Genomic DNA, 24,303 nt, shown 5'->3' with positions numbered 1-24,303 from the left:
GCATCTTAGAGCCTACAGATCATCTTTGAATTTCTCCTTAAGATACCATCACCTATTTAGATTTTACTAACCTAAAAATCATGGCAATTAAACTACTCTCAGAATTTATATAATGAGAATGTAAAAAGTACCTAGGTAATTTCAGTCTCACTTTAGCTCAAACTTTCTGTTTAACTTGCTCTTTAATCCTGGGATTTTAATTTTTACAACAGATACATGATTTGTAACAAAACATTGCTTGAGTGTTATTGAGTTATTTTTGGCACCAAAATTGTTTTCAAATTAAAATATTATCTGCATTATTATTTAAATTTGGTAGAAATAATTGCCAGCATCTGGGGAAAGACATAAATTTGTGAACTTTTAGGAATAGTAACAGCATGAGCATCTTTTCAGTAAAACCAAGAGTCACCTAAAATAATTAGACTTTTAAGTATATATGAAAATGAGTGTTTTATCTCTCCCAAAGTTTTTTATTTTAACTAATTATTAAAAGAGAAACTAATTATTAGCTTGTTTAGTTTTTGCATTCAATTTTGTGTTTGGGGCAGTAAGGTTTTTAACATGAAAATTAAGCCACTCCTAGAGAATTAATGTTTGCATATTTTGCATAAAGCTGCTTATACCCTAAAAGAGTAGGCAAAACAGTTTTGTGATTAACTTGGCAGAAGCTCTAGGTAATTTTTTTTCTTTTTCTCTAATATGAATTTCATTTGCGTTTTATGCTTTTAGTTTTCTCCAATATGGAGGTATTAAACTGACTTTGGCAGACTGTGGTTTTTGCATGAAGCAAGCAGAAAAATGTGTTGTGAAAAAAAGGGTAGATTGGTATAGGGTAGACTATCTTAGCCAACCTTTCTGTTGTTGTAAAATTATTAAGCAATTCTTTTCCACAGCATTTATTTCAAAAATAGATATTGCTTCACTCTCTTTAATGGTGATTATTACTTTTATTGCTCTAAATGAAGTGGTAAATATATATAAGCTCCTTTTGAAAATGATTTAAATTCTAATTTGAAATCAATACTAGTAATGATAATTAACAGTTATCTCAAACCTTGAAAATTGAGTTGTCTGCTCTGTTAAATTGCTACTCATCACTTCATGAACATTTGAATAATCTCTAAAGTTGTCAAGAAAGAACAAAATTATAAAAATGCTTAAGAAGAAAATGTAACTATAATTCTTTTTCCAAACAGCACCTTATTTAATAAGAATGGCAAGTCTTTCTGGTTGAGCAGAGACATTTAAGTGTCCTGTTCTAGTGGTGCTGGTATTTTTGTATGTCTTAGCACAAGTACATTCCTGAAAAGACTGTAAAAGGCATGGGGGGGGGGGGTCCAAAACCATAGATAGATACATATACATATATATAGATTCATATCCCCAGCGTATACCTGTTCATTTGCACCAGATTTTAAAATACTTTGTCTGACATATAGGAAAAAAAGTCTTCCAGAACACAGAAGTAAAACTAAGAACTTTTTTTTAAGTGAATTAAATAGTTAAGTGATAAATATGTCCTTTTGTATCTAGTACGTCCATTTAAAAGCACAGAAGTCGGAAAGATTTACTGCATCATCATTATCATACATTGTGCCTAATTACCTTCTGATGATGTTAATAATAATAATGACTAATACTTATATAACACTTATTTGTATAGGACTTTATGGATTACCTTTGCCTGTATAATCTGTTAACTCCTCTCCCCCCCCACCCCACCGCCACCTCCTTCTCTCCCCTCCTTTTATCCTCCCCTCCCTCTCCCTCTTTCTGTCCCTCTTTCCCTCTTCCTCTAACTGAACCCCCAATGCTGGGAATCAAACCCAGCAAGCAAGGGCACTAACACTGAGCCATATCCCTAGCCCTGTTTAATCTGTTTCTTACTTAAAATGCTATTTAGCGCTTGAAGGTTAAATTGTAAAAAGCACTTCATAATGCTAGTTCATCTTTATTTACGCATTCCCTGTAAAGCATAGATTTTTTTTATTATCTCCATGTAAAGATGGGTAGTGAATCTCAGAGGTATTGATTTTATTGTTAAGTGCTATATTAATATAATCAACATTAATATTATTCACCATTTAATAATAGATCCTGAGAATTTTTAATGCTGAATGATATTTTAACACTAATGTGATATATAACCCCTACTACTTTGAAAACTATTGTTTTATAAAATGATATCATAACAGTTTATGTACTCTAGAACTATATAAGTATATGGTCTTAATTGACTTTTCTTCTGAGTCTGCTAAAAGATTCGTGCTCCCAGAGAAAAAGGAAGTCTAAGATACACTGTTTCCTATTACTGTTTGAAAGAAAAGAGCACTTACAAACATGTAAATAATGAATCAGATAACAGATATCTAGCCACAACCCAAGTACTGCTCTATATAGAACACCAATAAGGAGTTTTTAAACACTAATGCAGTGAGGGCTGGGGATTTAGCTCAGCTGGGATGTGCCTGCCTCGCAAATGCAAGGTCCTGAGTTCAATCCCTGGTACACAAACAAATAAACAAACAAAAATTTAAATACTAATCCAGTGGAAGTTCTCTATGCAATTTTGATTATTTAAACAAAAATAAAAAGGAAAAGAGCTATTTCCTTTTTTTTTTTTTTTTTTTTTGACACAGGCTCTTATTATATAGTTCAGGCTGGTCTAGAACTCACTATGTAGCCCAGATTGGTCTTGAACTCACAACAGTCTTCCTGCCTCAGCCTGAGTGCTGGGATTACAGGCATGTGCCACCATGCCTGGCAGGAAAAGTTATTTTTATGTACTAATTTATATACCATAAATTATTTCATTCTGTTAATTCACAGATTACATATTTGCAGTGAATTTCAAAAATTAGGCTGTTTTAAGTTTTCAAAAAGGATCACATTTTACAATTTTTAAAATTAAGAATGAATGTTTTATTAATAATGAACAGAATAGATTTTTTTCTGAAATTAACTCTAACTTTCAAGAACTTAATAACATTTCAGACTTTTTAGTGAATTCTTTTATGTACTTGTTACGCATTTCATTTTTGTGAGACCATCATACTCAGGCAATCATAGTAGGTTTTATGTGTTATACAGCATTATATTTACTTACAAAAATTCTGCTCTATCATTTTTTTACAGTCATGCTGTTTTTAAACAGTCTTAGTTTTTTGGGGCTGGGGATTTAGCTCAGTGGTGCCGCCACCTGCCTTGCAAGCAGAAGGTCCCCAGTTTGATCCCAGGCACCAAAAAAGAAAAAAAAAGAATAAGGTTTTTAACACAGTGGAAGCTATTTCACATGGCAGGTGAGGTTACACCTGTATTATCTGTGTCACCATGATTTATGTAAACATAGTAGTGCAGGTGTTTTCTGTGCAGTCTCTAAAATGCTTCTTCACTAAAATACTAGAGAACATTTTAATTCCTCGTTAATTAAAAGCAGTCAAGGGATCACTCTTATTATTTGAATTTTTTTGCAGGACTTAGGACGACTGTATTTTAAATTATTACTGTCAATTCCATGATAAACAAACTTTAAAAGGTTAATTTATTGTCACATACTTTAGCTTTCATTATCACTGTATTCCTTCTTTGATAAGAAAAAAATTCTATTTTCTAAACTATAAAACACAGCCAAATAAATCATGAACCACTCCTTTTGACCTACCGTGTGTCCTGATTTAGGTAGTAAGCAAACATTTCTCATCCAGATTTTGCATCAGTAGCCCAGGAAATTACACTGCATTTTCTGATTTGCCTTTTTTATTGCAGGTCAACAAAAATCTCACGCTTACTTCACCACCTCCAGCCTCCTCACAACAGTCTAAGTTACAACAGTCAAACATGCTGACCGCTGATGAGATGCTGCATCAGTTTGGTTTCACTCAGACCGGTGAGCCCCTTTCTTGCTTTAACTATTCTTTTAAGTGTTCAGATGCTTCTTTTTTTAATGAATACAGTTATTTCTTTTGAGAAATAAAAATTCATAGCATTCTAATTGCCAGTTTTTACACTAGATGAATGCAATCATCTTATTTTTTTCCCTTGAAATCACAAAAGTTATTGCAAAAGTAAACAATAAATTTAGATTTGGTCACTTAGCAGTAGATAACTCTGAATCTGTGCTCTATTAAACAGATAATTTAAAAGTCAAAAAATATGTGAGTTCTAAACATGAATAATGTTAAATTTGTTTCCCAACTGGATAAAGGAATCATAGTTTATGGATAGTCCTTTTTTTCATTTTTAAGAATGCCACAGTTAAATGCATTTTGGATGCAACTTTCAGTAGTAAATAGCACATCCCTTCAATGTTGGCATATTAATAAAATATATGAAAAAGCCAGTTACACAATTGTGAATTACTGAGTTGGACTATCCAATTGTAAATTTTAGGAGGCTAGTTTTAAGTTAATTTGAATAATGTTTTCAAAGGCTATCAAAGAAAAAGTAAGTGAGAAATGTTTATTTGTGTAGTGAAAGATAATATTTTTGTTTAATGGCTACATATTTTGACAGTATTTTTGCTATTATTGAATTCTTTAAGAAAGGTGAGAGAGGGGCCAGGGATTTAGCTCAGTGGTTCCGGCGCCTGCCTTGCAAGTGCAAGGACCTGAGTATGATCCCTGGTGCCAAAAAAAAAAAAAAAAAAAAAAAAAGGTGAGAGAGCATAAAATAAACAAATATCTTTGACAAAGAGATTATAATAAGAAATTTGAGTTTGAAAAGATCAACATAATTTACTTAGAAATTTAGGAACAGTATCACTCTTTTAACTGGTGAAGTATTTGAAATTTACATATGCAAACTATTTTAATTACTATTTAAGTTTCATATTATAATGAGAAAATATTTGCATGCAGAACTCCTACAGTAGTTCTAGCTGTGCTATTTATGTCTGTGAACCTTAGACTCTTCATATGAAGACTGGAAATGATATTTGTAAATATACATTGTTGAAGTTCTAATTACATAATGTCTATAAAACAGTAAGCACGGTATTATGTGAATGTAACATATTTAGATTGTAAGCATGGTGAATATGTGTAAGCTAGGTTTGAAATACTTTGAGTTATAATTTCAAATTGCTATAACAAATAATTATCTCAAACCTTAGAAACTTTTAATTTTTCATGTTCCAGATATCTACTGAAGCATAGTGTTAATAATTTTTATTTAAAATGTAGGGTGTTCTGTGTACCACCCCTTAGACTCTTACTCTTTGCCCCTTAAATAGATATTTGGTTTGCCTTTTTAGACTTTGTACTTTCAGTGACTAGAAGAGAGGAAACTTCTCCCCATCACTCAATTCCCACCATCTTTCTGCTGAGGTCAAAATTTTTCTCAGACAAACCTTTCATTCTGCATTTCAGGATTAAAGTGATAGAAGATAAATGTCTAATTGGGTTAATATATTTATTTTTATAAAGTTGATTTATAGTGTCTTATGTTTGCCTATCAAAAGGTATAGACAATTAAGTAGAAAATGCTTTCATTTTCTATGAAGGGGAAGAGCAGAAAGGAAGGCTTTGAAATGGGAAAAGGGATTACTACTGAAATAGCAAGAGTAAAGATGAAGATTAAACAGCTGGATATGATAAAGGCAAGCCTTGCAAACTTCACAGGCACACATAGTTACAATTACATCTCCCTTCAGTTTCCATGGCCATCCAGGTCATGAGTGTCCATCCACATACATGATATCCTAGCCATCTCATACATGCCAACACAGCTTCATTTGATTTTGTTTTGGTTACTAGTATTGCTGGCCTTCTTCTAAGGCATGTCCTTCATAGAAAGTTTATTGAAGTATCACTGTATAGAAAAATTTTTAAATTAGAAGATATGGCTGATTGAAAAATGGCAGATAGTCTATTTTATTCATTAAAAAGCCAGTCTTAGGGCCTGGGATTTAGCTCAGTGGTTCTGCCACCTGCCTCGCAAGTGCAAGGTCCCAAGTTCGATTCCAGGTACCAAAAAAAAAAAGCCAGTCTTTGTAGAAATCCTATACTAGTAAGCAGATGACTAGTGTCTAGACCTATTCCCATTTCTAAATGACTATAGAATCTTGAGCAGTTTCTTCAGGCTTCAGTTTTCTTATCCCTACAGCTAAATGAGGACTCTGGATTTGATTTCTGTCTTTAAAATTCTGTGATTTTATTCAGTATTCAAATCAGCTTTAAAAGTGGGTAAGTGTTCTTGATCATACAAATCTATTAGTCTGAAATGTAGCCCTGCAAAAACAAATAATGTAGATAGAGTGTTCAAGTATAAAAATCGTACTGAAAACCTATCTGAAGATATACATTGTCTCTGTACAGTATAAGAAAAAGCTGTTCACAGAGCTAGCAAGAACAGCTTACCAACACATACTGGAAAGTTTGAGTCTAGAGCAAGGGTTATTTTTATATATATAATGTACAAGTAGGATTCCATACTGGAAAACCAGGCTCTGAATTGATTTTATATTCTGTCATAACTTTGTTGACCTTCTTTAGTCCAGGAAAGTCTTTGGCCAGTGATGGTGAACCTTTTAGAGACTGACTGCCCAAACTGCAACCCCAAACCCACTTATCACAGAGTGCCAACACTGCAATTAAACTTGAGTGCTCGACTGCTGGGTTGATGCTGGCCTGGCTTGGCTCTCATGCCAACAGAGAGGGCTCTGCATGCCCACCACAACATGTATGCCACAGGTTTGCCAGCACTGGTCTAGGCAATTGGGATTACTGAAAAAGTAAACATTTTTTCCTCTGTTGGTTTGTATTTCTCAGTTTCTACAATATTGCCCATTCATTCTAAAACCATTTTAAGTGACTATTTTGTTTAAGGCCCTCCCTAAGGATATGGAGTAAGTACTACTATCTGCCTTGAAGAAGCTTATGGACAGGTTGGGGAGATAGATAAATATTTAGCAAATTAAGTCAGTGTGATAAATTCTGAAATAAAAGTGTCACAGGAATAAAAGATGAATAGCTAAGAAGTTTCTCAAACTGCATATGCAAAGAGAACTTGGATTCCCTGCCTCCAAAACCCTTTCTTTACCTCTATTTCCCTTACCACGGACCAAGTCTATGTGATCTCAGCAATCTCAGTAATTTAGGGAAAATTAAGAGCCATTCTTTAAAAAAAAAAACAAAAAACGAGTTTTTATTTGCTAATAAAAAAAGATGATCTTCTCTCAGGAGTTTAGTTTCACATCTTTTTCGTTAGTACATATTGTACACATATAGTATACAGATTAAAGAGTTTCATTTTTTATACATGCGCATAACATACTTTGAACATTTTTTACCCCAATGTCAACCCCCCGTTTACTACCCTTGGTTTCTCTCCCTGCACTTCCCTACTTTCCACTTGCCCATGCCATGGTTGGCCTTCAACCTGATCTTACTACAGTGATTCCTGTACCTACTTTAATTACCCTGAATACAGTCTTCCTTTCCATGCTTTAACAAGTATCATTGAATAATTTTTTTCCTTAACAACACTTAGAAGAGAACCTGACATGACTGAGGAGCGATTTGAGCTTTGGGGTAGCCGGAAATGATAGAATACAGGATGTTTAGGGACAACTTGATCTGCAAAGGTAGTTTGAGGTCAGACTTGTGCCATACCAAGGAATTCACATTTTAATCTATAAGTAAAATAGAGTTGCCCAGGGTATCAGTATGAGAAGGGACATGATTAGTTTTTTTTAAAAAAATACTCTGATATGTATGTGAGATGAGCTAGAGAGGAAAAAATATCTATTTACAGCTTTTAATAAAATACTTCTTTTAGGGACTGCTCATTAGGCTGTTTCTGTAAATTCTTAATGATAAATCAGCTAATATTGTTAAAATGAAAACTATATCATTCCTAAGTAATTTTGTTTGTTTGTTTGTTTTGTTTTGTTTTGTTTTTTGGTACTGGGAATCGAACTCGGGTCCTTGCACTTGCGAAGCAGGTGGCAGAACCACTGAGCTAAATCCTTGGCCCCAGCCTAAGTAATTTTTATAAGAAATAAAATTGCAGCTGTCCTGCCCCTCCCGGCCCAGAGGAAGGGGCTTCTGAGCCACCATCCCATGGCTTCCAGCTCAGAGGAGGTGAGCCATGTGGGCGCCAACAGCACCACCACCCCCCCCCCGGGTCGAAATGAGAACACATGTAAACAAGTCTCAAAACCAGACTTCCAGATCACCTACAGCAACCCCAAAGGGAAATGAGATGGAAGACTGATACTTAACCACCTGGACTCCCTGAACTGGCCACAAAAGAGGATCTGGAAAAAATGAAATCAGAAATAATTTCTCACATAACAGTAGAGATTGTGCTCATAGTGCAAGACATGATTAATAAATCTAGAGAGGAGCTGAGGAACATGATGGAATCCCAACATAGGAAACAAATGGAATCCATAAAACAGATGCAAATAGATTTCCGGGAGATGAAAAACTCCATTGAAAGTCTACACAGCAGAATGAGCCAATGTGAGAACAGAATTTCAGATATAGAAGATAAGATTGCAATTAGTAACCAGGAAAAGAAAAATTGCTTCAAAATTGTAAAGGAACATGAGAAAGCAATCCAGCAGCTGGTAGACAATGCAAAGAAGAATAATGTAAGACTGATTGGAGTCAATGAAGAAACAGGAGAGAGTGCAGATGACATAAAAAAACTCTTTACAGAAGTAATGGCAGAAAACTTCCCAAGCAGGGAAAAGAACTTGACATACAGATAAGTGAGGCATATAGGACTCCAAATAGCCTTGATCAAAAACAATCTACACATAGGCATATAATTGTTAAGATTCCAGAAACTCAACAAAAGAACAAAGTTCTACAAGCAATTAGAGAAAGGAAACAAATCGCATACAAAGGAAAGCCCATCAGAATCACAGCAGACTTCTCAACACAAACCATCAAGGCAAGAAGAGCTTGGAGTGACATATTCCAAGCCCTAAAAGAAAACAGCGTCCAACCCAGATTGATGTACCCTTCAAAACTATCTTTCAAAATGGATGGAGAAATAAGATACTTTCATGACAAAGAGGACCTTAGGAACTTCGTGAATACCAAACCAACACTCCAAAGAATTTTACACAATATCCTAGGAACAGACATTGAGGATCACAACCCCAGGAAGCAAAGCAGAATGAACCCATCTAGCATGACAAGAAATTAAATGTAAAGGGGGAGAATCCAACAAAAAGAAAAAGTCATGACAATGATAAGTCAATACATATCAGTTACAACCATCAATGTTAATGGTCTCAATTCACCAATCCAAAGAAATAGACTGGCAAAATGGGTCAAGAAGCAAGATCCAACAGTATGCTGCATACAAGAAACACACTTCATTCAAAAGGAAACTCATAGACTGAAAGTTAAAGGGTGGAAAACAATACTCCATGCAGTGGGAACCCAAAAAAAAGCAGGAGTAGCTATCCTCTTTGCAGATCAAGTAGATTTCAAACCAACACTGATTAAGAGAGACGAAGAAGAACACTACATCCTTGTAAAGGGAAGAATCCAAGAGGAAGAGATGATAATCATAAATATCTATGCACCAAACACTAGTGCGCCCAACTATATAAAACAAATATGGACATAAAAAGTCGTATGTGCACTAATACAATTGTAGTGGGGAACCTCAACACCCCACTGTCACAAATAGATAGATCAACTAGACAAAAAATAACGAAATACTAGAACTCAATCAAACTCTTGAACAAATGAACTTAACAGATGTTTACAGAGTGTTCCAACCCACAAAATCAGAATACACATTCTTCTCAGATGCACATGGGTCATTCTCCAAAATAGACCACATACTGACACACAGAACATGTTTAAGTAAGTGCAAAGGAATTGAAGTTATCCCCTGTATATTATCAGACCATAGTGCGATAAAATTGGAGATCCATAGCAGAAGAAACTGGAAAAATTTCACAAACGTGGAAATTGAACACACTTCTGAATAACCAGTGGATCACAGAGGAAATTAAAGAAATCAGACAGTTCCTTCAATTAAATGACAATGAGAGTACAACATATCGGACTCTATGGGACACAATGAAAACAATCTTATGAAAGAAATTCATAGCAGTAAATACACATATTGGGAAAACAGAGTGAGCCCGATTAAACAACCTGATGCTGAACCTCAAGCTTCTAGAAAAAGAAGAGGAGGACAAACCCAAAGCTCATACAAGGAGGAAATTATAAAGATCAGAGGAGAAATCAATTCAATGGAGACTAACAGAACGATACAAAAAAATGAATGAAGCCAAGAGTTGGTTCTTCGAAAGAATCAACAAAATTGACAAACCTTTAGCCAACCTTATCAGAAAAAGGAAAGAAAAGGCCCAAACCCATGCAATTAAGAAAGAAAAGGGTGAAATTACAACAGACTCAGCAGAAATCCAGAGGATCATCAATACCTACTTCCAAAACCTATACGCCAATAAGATGGAATACAAAAGAAATGGAAAGATTCCTAGATACATATCGATTACCAAAGTTGAACAAAGAAGACCTAAAAATTCTAAACAACCGAATATCAACCAATGAAATTGAAAACATAATTAAAAATTTACCAGCTAAGAAAAGCCCAGGCCTTGATGGCTTCACTGCTGAATTCTACAAGACATTTAGAGAGGAACTACTGCCACTACTGTTTAAACTCTTCAATGAATTTGAAAAGGAAGCAATACTCCCAAGTTCATTGCTGGAAGCAAGCATTACCTTGATGCCCAAAGCAGAAAAAGACCCAACAGAAAAAGAGACCTATAGGCCAATCTCACTAATGAACAAAGATCCAAAAATCCCTAATAAGATCCTGGCAAATAGAATGCAGAAGATCATCAAGAAGATCACACACCCTGATCAAGTGGGATTCATCCCAGGGATGCAGACATGGTTCAACATACACAAATCAATCAATGTAATACATTATATCAACAGAGCCAAGGACAGAAACCATATGATTATCTCCATAGATGCAAAAAAAGCATTTAGAAAATCCAACATGCATTTATGATAAAAACCCTACAAAAAATTGGAATAGACGATCTCCACCTCAGTCTGATAAAAGCCATCTATGAAAAACCAACAGCCAATATCATACTAAACGGTCAAAAACTGAAATCCTTCACATTAAAATCAGGAACAAGACAAAGATGTCCACTGTCACCACTCTTGTTCAAAATAGTTTTGGAAACATTAGCCATGGCAATTAGACAAGAGAAAGAAATAAAAGGAATAAAGATAGGAAATGAAGAAGTCAAATTGTCATTATTTGCAGATGACATGATACTCTATATAGAAGATCCCAAGAACTCCACCCAAAGTCTTCTAGACTTAATAACCAAATTCAGTCAAGTAGCTGGTTACAAGGCCCACACCCAAAAATCAATAGCTTTCCTCTACACCAATGACAGACTCACTGAGCGAGAAATAGGGCAAATAATTCCTTTCACAATAGCATCCAAAAAACTGAAATACATAGGAATCAACCTAACGAAAGAAATCAAAGACCTCTTCTCTGAAAACTATAGCCCTCTGAAAAGAGAGATTGAAGATGATATCAGAAAATGGACAGACATCCCCTGCTCCTGGGTAGGAAGGATTAATATAGTGAAAATGGCCATACTTCCAAAACTGCTGTATAGATTCAATGCAATCCCAATTGAAATCCCAGCAATATACTTCACAGACCTTAAGAAAACAATCCAAAAATTTATTTGGAATAAGAAGAGACCCAGAATAGCAAAAGCAATTCTAGGTAACAGAGACATGGCAGGGGCTATCACAATCCCCAACTTGAATCTATGCTACAAAGCTACTGTGATAAAAACAGCATGGTACTGGCAAAGAAACAGACCTGAGGACCAGTGGAACAAATTAGAAGATGCAGAAACAACTCCAGACACACTCAACCATCTCATCTTCGATAAAGGAGCCAAACAACCCTCACTGGAGGAAAGATAGCCTCTTTAATAAATGGTGCTGGAAAAATTGGGTTTCAACTTGTCAGTGATTAAAACTAGACCTATATCTTTCACCATGCACTAAACTAAAATCGAAATGGATTAAAGATCTAAATAATAAAGTGGAAACGCTGAACCAGCTGGAAGAGAGGTTAGGTAGAACTCTTGAAGACGCTGGTGTAGAAAAAGATTTTATGAACAAAACCTCAGTTGCCCGGAAACTAGCACAAACAATCAACAAGTGGGATCTCTTCTTACTAAAAAGCTTCTGCACAACAAGAGAAATCACCAGCAATGTGAAGAGACAACCCACAGTGTGGGAAAAAATCTTCACCTGCTCTTCCTCAGGCAAAGGCCCTCTATCTTGAATCTATAAAGAACTTGAAAAGATCAGACCTCCCAAATTTAAAGACCCAATCCGAAATTGAACATCTGAAATGAACAGACATTTCTCAGACAAAGAAGTAGAAATAGCAAATAAATATATGAAAAAATGTTCAACATCAGTGGTCATTTGAGAGATGGAAATGAAAACAACGCTGAGATTCCACCTCACTCCAGAAAGAATGGCTGCTATCATGAAATCAACCATTAACAAATGCTGGCGGGGCTGTGGGGAAAGAGGAACCCTGCTCCACTCTTGGAGGGAGTGTAGACTGGTGCAAGCACTGTGGAAATCAGTATGGAGATACCTCAAAGAACTAGGACTGGAAGTCCCCATTGACCCAGCTATTCCCCTGCTGGGTATCTTCCCTAAAGAATTAAAAGAATCATACTACAGTGATACATGTGCACTCATGTTCATAGCAGCACAATTTGTAATAGCTAAAACTTGGAAACAGCCCAAATGCCCATCAACTGGAGACTAGATTTAAAAAATGTGTTTTTTTTATAAAATGGAGTACTACTCATCCATAAAAAATGAGAAATTAGAGACATTTATAGCTAAATGGATGCACATTGAGGCAGTACTGTTAAGTGAAATAAATAGGACACACATGTATAAATACCGAATAGTTTCTCTAGGTGCGAGAAACTGAAAGTGTAAATAAGGACTAAAAGGTATAATAGATAATGTGAAATAAGAAGAAAAGGGGCAAAGGGGGAGGGGGAATGGGAGGGGTAGGGCAAAGGAAAGAAGGGAATAGAATTAATATGAAAAGATGAAAAAATGGAAACAAAGTCTTTGTAAATAGGGAGGAATGGTGGGGTTTAAAGGAGGGCAGGGGAAGGGGGAAGAATAAGAACCAAGAGAGATTTTGTGAAGGTGTAAATTTCCAATGATGAATGTCGTTATATTGTATACCTAAAATATACCAATGATTAAAATGAATAATTGATAATGCAAAATAGGAAGAAAAGGTCCAAAGGGTAGGGGAAGTGGAAGGGACAGGGGAAAGGAAAGAAGGGAAAAGAAAAATTATGAGAAGAGGAAAAAATGGAGACAAAGTCTTTGTAAATAGGGAAGGGTGGAGGGGTGAAAGGAAGGCAGGGAATGGGGAAAAAATAAGAACCAAAATACATCATGTAAAGGTACAAATTCCCAATGATAAATGTAAATGTATTGTATACCTAAAATGTACCAATAAAAGAATTTAAGGAAAAAAATAAAATTGCAGTTTTAACGTTTTGGGTTACATTATAGGTTACAGCCCACTTAAATGCTTTAGTGTCTTGTGAATACTGTTATCCTACATCTCAAAATTGTTTCCATATTTTTTAATATAATGAAACTGTGTAATAGCACTTTATGTTTACATAAACATTTACAAAATATTTTTACATATATCTTCATTTGATCCTCCTAAATCTCTGAAAAGAAGGTAAACGTGAAAATTATATTGAGTGAAATTATCTTAAAGATTCTAAGATCTTGAAACTTTTATTATTCAGTCCATTGACAGTGAGACTAAGAACCAGAGGGACTGACTTGATGGAATTCACATAGTTAACTGCAGTCATGGCTAGCTCATTACATCATCCTCGCTGTAGCAAACCACCTTTCCCTAGAGGAGGGCACTTGCCAAGGACTCTGCTCAAGGCCCTTTGTCCCTTCACTCCAACAACTAGTAGCTAGTCCCTCTGGCTGTAGGTATTATCTTTTTTTTTTTCTTTTACTAGCTTTAGAGTTCTGTGATACATTACAAAGTAATGACCTGAACAAATAACTATTTGGAAACACTGTCATTTTTTTAAACTGAAGTGTCAAAACATCTTAATTTTTGATTATAGTGGACCCTTGACTTATGAACTCTGTTCCCAAGGAAGGACTGGTTTTAACTAAGTCAATACAGGTGTTTACCTGGGCACACACTATAGATAACAAGAGGCAGATGAACCTTCCATTAACCTAATCAACCTAAGTTGTTTGTATGTCAAGCCAGTTATAACTTGAAGGTCCATTGTAATGAACTTACGTTTTTCTTTGACTTTTAGATATCATTCTGTTTGCAAATTATTACATTTTTTAAAGGCTTAGTTCCAGTGTTATTGGGGTCTTCAGTATCCAGTAAAATCCACATATTCTCTAAAAAGAAATTTTATTGTGTGATACTTTGTCTAAATCCAGATCCCATTCAGCTACCTTAATAGTTCTTAACATAGAAGTAAATTTTTTAATTTGGCATGAGGTATGATGGTAGTGGCCTGTAGACCTTACTATGGCTGAAGCAGAAGGATTGCTTAAACCCAGGAGTTCATGGCCAATTTGGGCAACATAGTGAGACCCTGAGTGAGACCTTGTTTTAAAAACAAAAAAGAGAGAGAGAGAATGTGTAGTAACAAAATCAATCACTCTTGGGCCTGAGATTTAGCTCAGTGGTGCCACAACTGCCTGGGAAGTGCAAGGCCATGAGTTCAATTGCCAGAAACTGGAAAAAAAAAATCAATCACTCTTATAAGTGGGTGGGTTAGAAAAAGTAGCAGAAATGCTTACTGGTAGTGAGTTTTTCATATCAGTTTTGCATGTTTATATTTGAAGGACAACATATTTCATTTTATGTATTTATAGTACATCTTTTCACAGCATTGATGTAAATTAAATTTAATTCAGATTAAATAGATAACAGAAATGAATTATTTTGTTATATGAGTTTATTCATGTAATCTTCATGTTGTCTTTTTTAATTATAAACTTGGAGTTTGGATTACATCTAAGCTGGAAACATGATAGTTCTTGTATTTCAAAGGAAAATACATTTTGGCAAAAATTAGGAGTTAGAAGGGCTCTCAATAAACACAGCTCATGAGAAAAGGGGATTTCCATTTTAAGGAAGCTTCAAAGAACTTTCTCATCCCATTAGAGTTGGCAGTGCTTTCTGTTAGTATCGGTCAACAAATTCTAAACTATTAATTGAAAAAAGATGTTTTACTGAATTCTGGCTTTATACTTTCAGAATTCCAGGATTTCAATTCAGTGGTGAGAATTAATTGTTAATATAATTACATAATTACCAATTTCTATAGACAGATGTCCTTAAATATACTTTTTTATAATTAAAAAGAACCAAAAAATGTTTTTATTGTGCAGTTTTTAAAAGTGAGAATTTGTTTTCCAGAACAGTTGGTTTTCTGAATTCTGCCTGTGTATTATGTGGGCTTGCTTGGATTGTCCCAGAAAAGCTGGGTCTGATCCTGGATTATGCCACCTCACAGCTGTTTGTTTGCTTAAGTAGTTGACCTTCTCTCTCTAGGTAAATGTCTCTGTGTTTTCTACTTCACAGAATTGTTAAACACTTTAATACTTTGAAACCTATAAAATATTGTGAGAATAAACGTAAGGTTAAAAGAAATTTGCTCCCTGTCCTAGTTTGAAATCTTACAATTTGCATTGAGGCCAAAGGCATGGAAGAAATTTTATTTTAAGGCCCATTTTAATAAAATGTGTTCTGGTCCGGGGATTTAGCTCAGTGGTTTCTCTGCCTGCTTCACAAGCATAAGGTCCTGAGTTTGATCCGTGGTACCAAAAAAATTAAAATAAAATAAAATAAAATGGGTTGTGATGCTTGTAGGAAAAACAGCATATCAGAGAGGCAAATAACAGATATCAGAGTTTTAGAAGCATGCCAAAAAGGCATTAAGATAAGGTAATTTTAAAAGGAAAATTTTCAAAGAAGCATCTCAATCTAGAATAACCCCCAAGAACATACTTAGCTTTTGAAACTTTAGCTTTCCTTGTAAGTACCAACCTTAACCCATCTTTGGAATGTGGTAACATCAAGATGTTAAGATAATTAAAATTAAGGTAATGGGCCAAAATCAGTGTATGACAATCCTTTGTTCCAAACGTGATGAAACAACCAAAATTGCAAAGAACTCCATTTGTTTCTCTTAGGATTTGACTATCTCTAAAAAACATAATCTCAAGAATCATCAGAAAAATTTGAGGTACTTCATATAATTCTATTTTGCAACATGTAGCTTTTTCCCTCTCAAGAAAATACTCTTCTGTAGTAGATAATGTCAAAATGAGTACTTAATCAGAAATGGTTTGTTTGTTTATTTGTTTTGTACAGGGGATCAAACTCAGGACCTTGGGCTTGCAAGGCAGGAGGCAGAACCACTGAGCTAAATCCCCAGACCCTGATTGAGTTTTGAAAAAGACTAGTCTCCATTCAAAGGGAGGGGCCCTAAGGCTGACGAATGGGAACAACTTGTGAAATTCTTCATGTATATAGTTAAGGTTATGCCTGGATTTTCTGTTTTGTAAAAAGACGATTATAGAGCTCATGAGCTAACAAGAAATATGAATCACTTTTTAAATGATTAAGCATCCAAATGTAGGTTGTTACTGTTGTCTTTAGACAATTTCTCCAAGTATTACTTCAGTAATAGTAGCTTAATTTTTTAAAAAAGTTGTGATAAAAATGAAGACAGGATAAAAATGTATCATGTTGGCCTGTCAAACTTTCTTAATCTTCTTAATTCAGCTATCCATCTAATCTACCAGAGACCAAGGATTACTTAGTAAGGTGATGTTGATATCATTCCAACCCTTTCCTCTAACCACCAGTCAACACAAAAGTCCTGGGGATGGCACTGATTCATATTTGGATTTTTCTGGTCACTGGGCAGAACATCTTAATCATTTTTATTTTTTTCTTTAATAACTGACTACAGTATTTTATGTTCTCCTTCCACAAAGACTAGACTTCATTTGTTAGATTTTTTTGTTATTGTTTGTCATATTGGGAACTCTGAAATTGATGTTTGATCAGTACAGTAAACGTATAAGGTGCCAGTTTAGTATTTTATATAGTGTTACACAAAGTAATTCTCCAGTGATCTGAGTTAATCTGCTAGTTAAGTATTGAAATTTATCCCCTACTATAATAAAACCCCATACATTTTTAAATAATGTTATGTAAATTAGGTGTTTCTAAACATGTTGATAATTTAAAATATATTCTACATTTCCTAATTTTAAAATCATTTTTGTCAACTGTAGTTAATATTAACATTCTTAATGAATGATTCTTCATGCACAGGAAATAGTGCTACTATTCTCATGAGATATTAAACTTTTACTAATAGCTTCTGAGGGGAAAATATGAATGTAAACTTTTCTTCTCTTAAATCACCATATTCAAATGAGCTTGAATCAGCCCACTATTTCCTTGCCATTTGATTTGTAAGAAGCTGTTTTAGATGATGTCTGTATGGCACAGATGGTTCCAGCCTTACAATTTTCAACTTTTCCCCATTTGAAAACTTACTTTAAACTTTTCTTTTTCAGCCACATTTCTTTGTGCATTGCTGTGCTTCTTTTAAGAATCTTATAGGGGCTGGGGATTTAGCTCAGTGGTCCCACCACCTGCCTCGCAAGCAGAAGGACCCAAGTTCGATCCCCAGTACAAAAAAAACAAAAAAAAAATCTTATAAATTTAGTTGTCCAGAATTAATTTTTTTTGTTTTGTTTTGTTTTGTTTTTTTTGTACTGGGGATCGAACTCGGGACCTTGCACTTGCGAGGCAGGCGCCGGAACCACTGAGCCAAATCCCCGTAGTTGTCATAGTATACTGCAGCATTTATCCAGTGCTATATTAACAATCAATGAAAAATGAAAAACCAAATAACAAAATCATAAGCTATAGGAAATTTTTTAAATGAGAGCTTATTGATTTAGTGAATATGAAAATTACACAGTTTAATCCTAACATAGCCAAAGTATGAGCTAAATCATTGAATTTGTATTTCATAGATATTCTAATATTTACATTTTCTAAAGCTTTCTATTTGAAATGTTAATAACTTACTAATTTGTCTTACTTATATTTTATAGATTTACAGAACTTATTTGCCCATAACATGTTTTTCAAATGTCAAATGTAAATTTAGGGAAATTTGAACAGATCTTTTACAGTACACATGACTCTGAAATACAAAATCTAATCTCAAAAAAATTATCCAACCTCAGACTTACATTCCAAAATATATAAGCTAATCACTTTTTGTTCTGTATGTGACTGAAATGTAATCATTGCTATGAGTGAACTTGAGTTTCTCTTGAAAGAAGTTTCCCTATTTTACTTTCCTGTCTCATTTCTAGAAGTAGCTTTACCATTTTTTCAGGTAGGAACTTTAGATTCATCTATGACTCTTTCTTCCATTTTCTAACTAGTTTATTTCTTCTTTTTACTCTAAATCTGTCTTAGTTTACCAGTTGTCCTTTTTCTCTCCATGGTGTCTTTCATGTCTTATTTGTTCCCATTTTTCTATTATCAGATTTATAGATGTCATTACGTTTTCTAAGGCTTTCTCATATTTACCAGAATGAAAACAACAGGACAGCATATCTACTCTAGAAGGCTTCACTCTTTCCAAACTTAATGTTATTTTTAGAAGCAATTCTACTAAATTTTTTTTTTTAGTTTTGACTTGTGGTCAGTGCTGGTCAACCTCCATTTTCTGTGGGGTTTTCAGCCTGTGGCTTAAGTGTTTTATGTAATAACCTCCTGGGTATCATTTTATTTGCCCTTTACCAAATATGCTTGTTGAATATTCTTAGGTTTATAAGTCAGATAGCTTCCATATCTGCTGTAATGCCCTCCCATAGGTTTCCAGACAGATATTTCTAATCACTTCTCATCTTCTGTAAATTTGTTGAAATCTCTAATCTGTTCTTTTCAAGCTCACCAGTGACCTTCATGTTGATAATTCCAGTGGTCAGTTCTTCACCCTTATCTTACTTGACCTGTCAGCAGCAATTGGCACATTTGGCCACTGTGTGTGTGTGTGTGTGTGTGTGTGTGTGTGTGTGTGTGTGTGTGTGTGTGTGGTAGGGGAGGGATGGTACTGGGAATTGAACCCAAGGTCTTCACAATGAGCTACAACCTCAGCTTTTTATTATTTTTGTTTTTATTTTGGGATAGTGTCTGATTAAGTCATTAAGTTGCTCTGACAATTGAACTTGCACTTTTTCTGCTTTAACCTCCCAGAGTGCTGGGATTACAGGGATGTGCCACTACACCTAACTTTAGCTACTTCTTAATGCATGGTTTCTGGGACACCACACTTTCTTGGTTTTCCTCCTATCTTATTAGTCATTTTTCTTTATTTTCTTTTGCTGATTCTTCCTCTTTTCTTCTATGTCTTTGTGGGTTGTTCCACCACAATTTGACTTTTGATTGTTCCACCACAATTTGAATTTGACTACCTCTGTTCATATCCTTAGTGATACCATGACTTTAAATAAAACTTACATGCTAGTGATTCCCAAATGTTTATCATCAACCCAGGCTTCTTTTCTGAGCTCTAATTTTGCACACTCCATCACAGATAATAACCCCTATCCGCATGTTGACTAGTGAGTACATGAAATGTGGCTAATGTCACTTAGGATAAATTTTAATTTTGTTTATTTTAATGAATTTAAATTTTAAAACTGCATGTGGCCAGTAGGTGCTATATGAGAGTTCAGATCTATAAATTCTACTTTTATTTAAGTCTTCATTATCTGACCTCATATATATCAAGTGTTACAACATAAAGAACCAATTACCAGTTTTTTTTAACTGAATATGGATGTTTTTAATATGTTGTTGGAGATTTTATGGTATTTCATCATCAAGGTTTTGAAGATGTTATTAAAAACAACATTGATTGACTTTCCTAGGGACTCTGGAAATATTCTTATTTTTCTTTATTTAAATCGATGAGATTCTTGTAGCTCTTGGCTAACAAATCAGAGAATTTAAATCCATATTCTGTTACTTTTGTTATGAACTTGAACAAGTTATTTTATCTTAGCAACTTGTCATTTGAAAGTAGAGAGTAAGAAAGTGTTTACTAGAAACAAAGATTTTTAAATTCCAAAATATGTTTGGCAGCAGAAGTTGCAAAATTTGAATATTCAAAACTACTTTAATCATTGAACCTTTTAATTTTAAATTTACCTTACTTCCCATTAAATTTTACAAAGGGAAAGCACTGTGTTCTTAGTTAAACTACATCAGTGATGTATGTTAAAATCCCTATTTCTCTGATACATATATATTATTTCAAAATATAACTTTTAGGAATACTTGTTAAAAATTTCCATACAAAAATGATTTTTATTCTGAAATAGGAGACTTTGAAGGTTTCAACTATTTTATCAGAATATAATTTATATCATAGTGACTGTTTTGTAATTTCTGCTGTGTCTTCAGAGTAAAGGAAACTGTCAGAATCTGTTTATTCATAGCTGAGAATTAAAGGAAGAATTACAACAATTTCATGTAGCTGCAAAAGGAAAGGTGAGAGGATTAGTTATAAAGTGATTGGATTATTTTGACCAGGCATAATTTCATTGTTTGTTTTTATACTTTAAGAATAAGACTACATTTTTAAAAGTTTGTTATTAAGCATAAAATGCACATCACGTTTCTTATAATCTCAAACCAAAAATGGACAGTTTTTCAGTTTTAAGCTAATTAGCCATACAGGTGAAATTATTATTGAGTATATTTCCAAGCATATAAATTTTAATGTAGGTTTTTCTGTAACTTTTTTCCTGATAATAAGCTTAATATATGCTTTTGAAGAAAATTAATATGCCATAACTTTTAAGTCATTCTTCATTTGCTAGGTACTTAATTTTTAGTTTTTCAATATTATAAACTGTGAATATGTTTATATATACATTATATTGACCACATCTCTGATAATGAAAAAATCTTAATTCAAGTTTAAAGTAAAAAGGTCAAGTCTCACTCCATATTAATTATATATACTTGTACCTTCCACTTGTATACCATTAGCATTTTAACATATTTCACATCAGTATCATTTCAGCTATTTTATGATTCTTCAAAAGTGGTAAGTTTCTTGAAGTAATAATCATTTTGTATTTACTAATTTGGCTTAGGGCGAGCACTGCCTGTGCCAAACAAGCAGTTTGCATGTTTCCTTCTATAGCCAAGAGAAAATATGAAATATGATTTGTATTATAAAAATAGTATTCTTGAGCCCTTTGTAAATTCCTGTGTCTCAGGGTAACTTTTTAAAGATTGTATTTGAGACAAATAACACACTTAGTTTTAAGCATTTTCATTTGTGTCTGCTGAGAGATCTGGAAATTCAGAGGAAAACCCTGGAAATTCAGACAAAAAAGACTATCTAAATTAAGTTCCCATTTACTCTTACTCAGGTTATAATCTGCTAAGACCATGCTCAGAATAGCCCTAAGTTTTCCCTTAGAGAAGTGCAGTGCATACTTTTGCATGTTGTGGTTTAGTTAGTTTGGTCTGGATAGTGAACAGTCCATGATATCATAGAATTTACTGGTAATGCTTTCTGGAAATGAATATCCATCACTTATTGAAAATAGTGAACTAGCAGTGGAAGTTAGGTTTAGTAAACAGACCTTCTGGTAATGATAGACAGCTTGAGATAATGTTTTTTATTTTCCAGAATTTTAGCTCACATTTTCAGGAAGTTTTTTCCTTGCATTAAAAATGAATATTATGTAAAAAGTCACTCTTTGTGTTGTTCTTAGGCACCACTTGCCTAACAATCTGAGGGCAAAATTGGTGATGTATATGGAAACTGACACATCACTAAATGGAGTGACTGGTCATTTTAAAAAATATATCAGAGGTTTTTCTATTATAAATGGTTAAGTAAAAAGTAAGTTACTGTTCTAATTTCAATTTATTTTTTCTTAACTTTCTAAAAAATATTTTCCTGTAATTCCATAAAAAGTAAAACTTGAGAATGACTTTGACTAATTTTCATCTTTTTTTAACAGAACTAGAAATACTATATTTTAGAAATACTCCTGTGAAGGCTGTTATTCAGTTTAAAAAATAAAAACTCCTGTACTTTTAAATATTAATTCATGCAGGGCCAGGGATTTAGCTCAGTGGTTCTCGCAAGCGCAAGGTCCCGAGTTCGATCCCCGGTACCAAAAAGAAAAAGCATTAATTCATGCACTTCAGCGTCTATGGAACACCTACTCTGTGACAGGGACTTGCCCAAGCGCTGGGCACATTGGGGAGGAGGGAGTTGAAGTTCTTCAGAGCATCTCTGTAATGGGGGAATCTAGCAGACAAAGAGTGGTGATAGAGTGGTAGTGAGTTTGATAAAGAATATGCATGAGCACTGTGGGGGCACAGAGAAGGGAAAATACCTGATTAAATATATTGCCTTTGAAGAATACACTTAGATTCATGGTCCTCATTAGAAATCTATGTTGTCTTTCTAGTAAAGAACAATACTGTCCATTTTGAATGATAGTTTAGAACTAGGAATCTTGATTTTGTTGTTGGCCTTTTATAAGTGCCATGATCATATAATGACCATAATTGCTGTACTGCTTTCTTCAGATTTGCCTCCCAGAAATTAGTATTGTGAGAATAAATAACTAAATAGTTATAAAACAATATAGTTTCTTTCATATTGATGAAGAGGTATAGATATCTGAGTGTATTTGTATTTGTAAGTTTGTGGTGTGTACTCGCTGCCCTCTGGAAAGGAATTAAGTCCTTTACATCTCATGGCTGTTAAATTTGAGAAAAGCAGAATTTGAGCAGGTTTTTTATTTTGGCCAACTCAGAATCAGGAAAGCTTGTTTTTTGGGGACATGGGGGTAGGAAGTTGTGCCCTTATTTCTTTCTCTTTTTTTAACCCCTTTGGTAATGGTAACATTATGAAGTTTGATACTTATTGTCATTTTAGACTTTTTAATCTATATATTTTTAGATGAAGATTTTTTTTTAAGTTGAAAGTAAAACAGTAAAAACTCATGTTAAAGATTATAAATGCACAATTTATACAATTATAAATTAAGATAAGCAGATTGATAAACTTAATAGTCACTGAACTCTTACAGGGGAAAAAGTAATAACATGATGAGCATATTTTTAAAAACTGACTAGGTTATCAGAAACTTCTAAATCATGATACATATGCGCAAAGTTTTAATTTTTCCCTAGAATTTATATTATAATTTAATAAGTAGACCTGAGAAAATGGGTTTTGGCCTTCTCACATTCTCAATACCTCACTAGTGTAAGGTATTTTCATCACAAAATCCTTTTTTGTTTTAACTTTGTTCTTTTTTAAAATTTTTGTTTTGTTTTTTAATTATAAAGGCTGTTAATTCCTACACACTCTCCTTCTGTGAATCCAAAATTATTCATATAGTCAATAAATACCCACCTGGTATTTCTTTGTGTCAGGCACTAGGTATTCTGGGTATCTTAGTAAACAAAAAAGGTAAAAATCCTTCTATAGCTAATGTAGCCAGTACTTGCGTAGGTAAATGTCCTTAATTTACCTTCTAACGTAAAGACTATAAGAAAATAAATAAAAATAGAATAAATAACAAAGAAAGTGTGTTAGTCTGCTTTCCATCACTGTGACAAAATACCTGAGGAAAGCAACTTACCAGGAAGAAAAATTTACTTTGGCTCATGGTTTCAGAGGTTTCAGTTTCATGGTTAGTTGGCTTTGTTGATTTTGGGCCTATGGCAAGGAGCTCTTGGTAGGGCAAAAGTTGCTCAGCTTATGATTACCAGGAATTAAAAGAGAAAAAAGGGTCAGGGCCCCAATATCATCTTTGAAAACCTAACACACACACACACCCCAGTGACTTAACTTCCTTCCATTGGGCCTCACATCCAAATAGTGCCTTTAGGGGACAATTAAGATCCAAACCATAACAGGAGGGGAGAGATAGAGTCATCTGGGGAGAGGATTTAGGTTGCTGTTTAAATAAAGTAGTCGAGGAAAGCTTCACAAATAAGTTGACATTTGAAAAGAATTGTATAGAAAAAAGAAAAAGCAATCTGAGAGCATAGTATCCCCAACCAAGATCCAAAACAAGAATGTACTCAGTGTGCATTTTCAGCAGC

The 24,303-nt window shown here is 34.1% G+C and overlaps 1 protein-coding gene across 15 annotated transcripts in view; it reads left to right on the top strand.

Moving 5' to 3' along the window:
• The window catches only part of Ahi1 (Abelson helper integration site 1), a 212,360-nt gene that overhangs the window by 89,132 nt on the left and 98,925 nt on the right, over positions 1-24,303 (top strand). For 14 of the 15 annotated variants that reach the window (XM_087190009.1, XM_087190016.1, XM_087190015.1 and 11 more), the window contains exon 20: positions 3,769-3,889. In XM_087190009.1, coding sequence (XP_087046135.1) covers positions 3,769-3,889 — 121 coding nt within the window. Of the gene's footprint in view, positions 1-3,768; positions 3,890-24,303 lie in introns of those variants that run through there. The other variant, XM_087190018.1, reaches the window with a different exon arrangement.

This window comes from Heterocephalus glaber, unplaced genomic scaffold (assembly GCF_053883595.1).
Source record: "Heterocephalus glaber isolate CG9 unplaced genomic scaffold, H.glaber_assembly_v1.0 deba00001550, whole genome shotgun sequence".
Lineage (NCBI taxonomy): Eukaryota > Metazoa > Chordata > Mammalia > Rodentia > Bathyergidae > Heterocephalus > Heterocephalus glaber.
The sequence above is the reverse complement of the archived record's forward strand: the minus strand, read 5'-3'. Positions and strand labels throughout refer to the sequence as shown.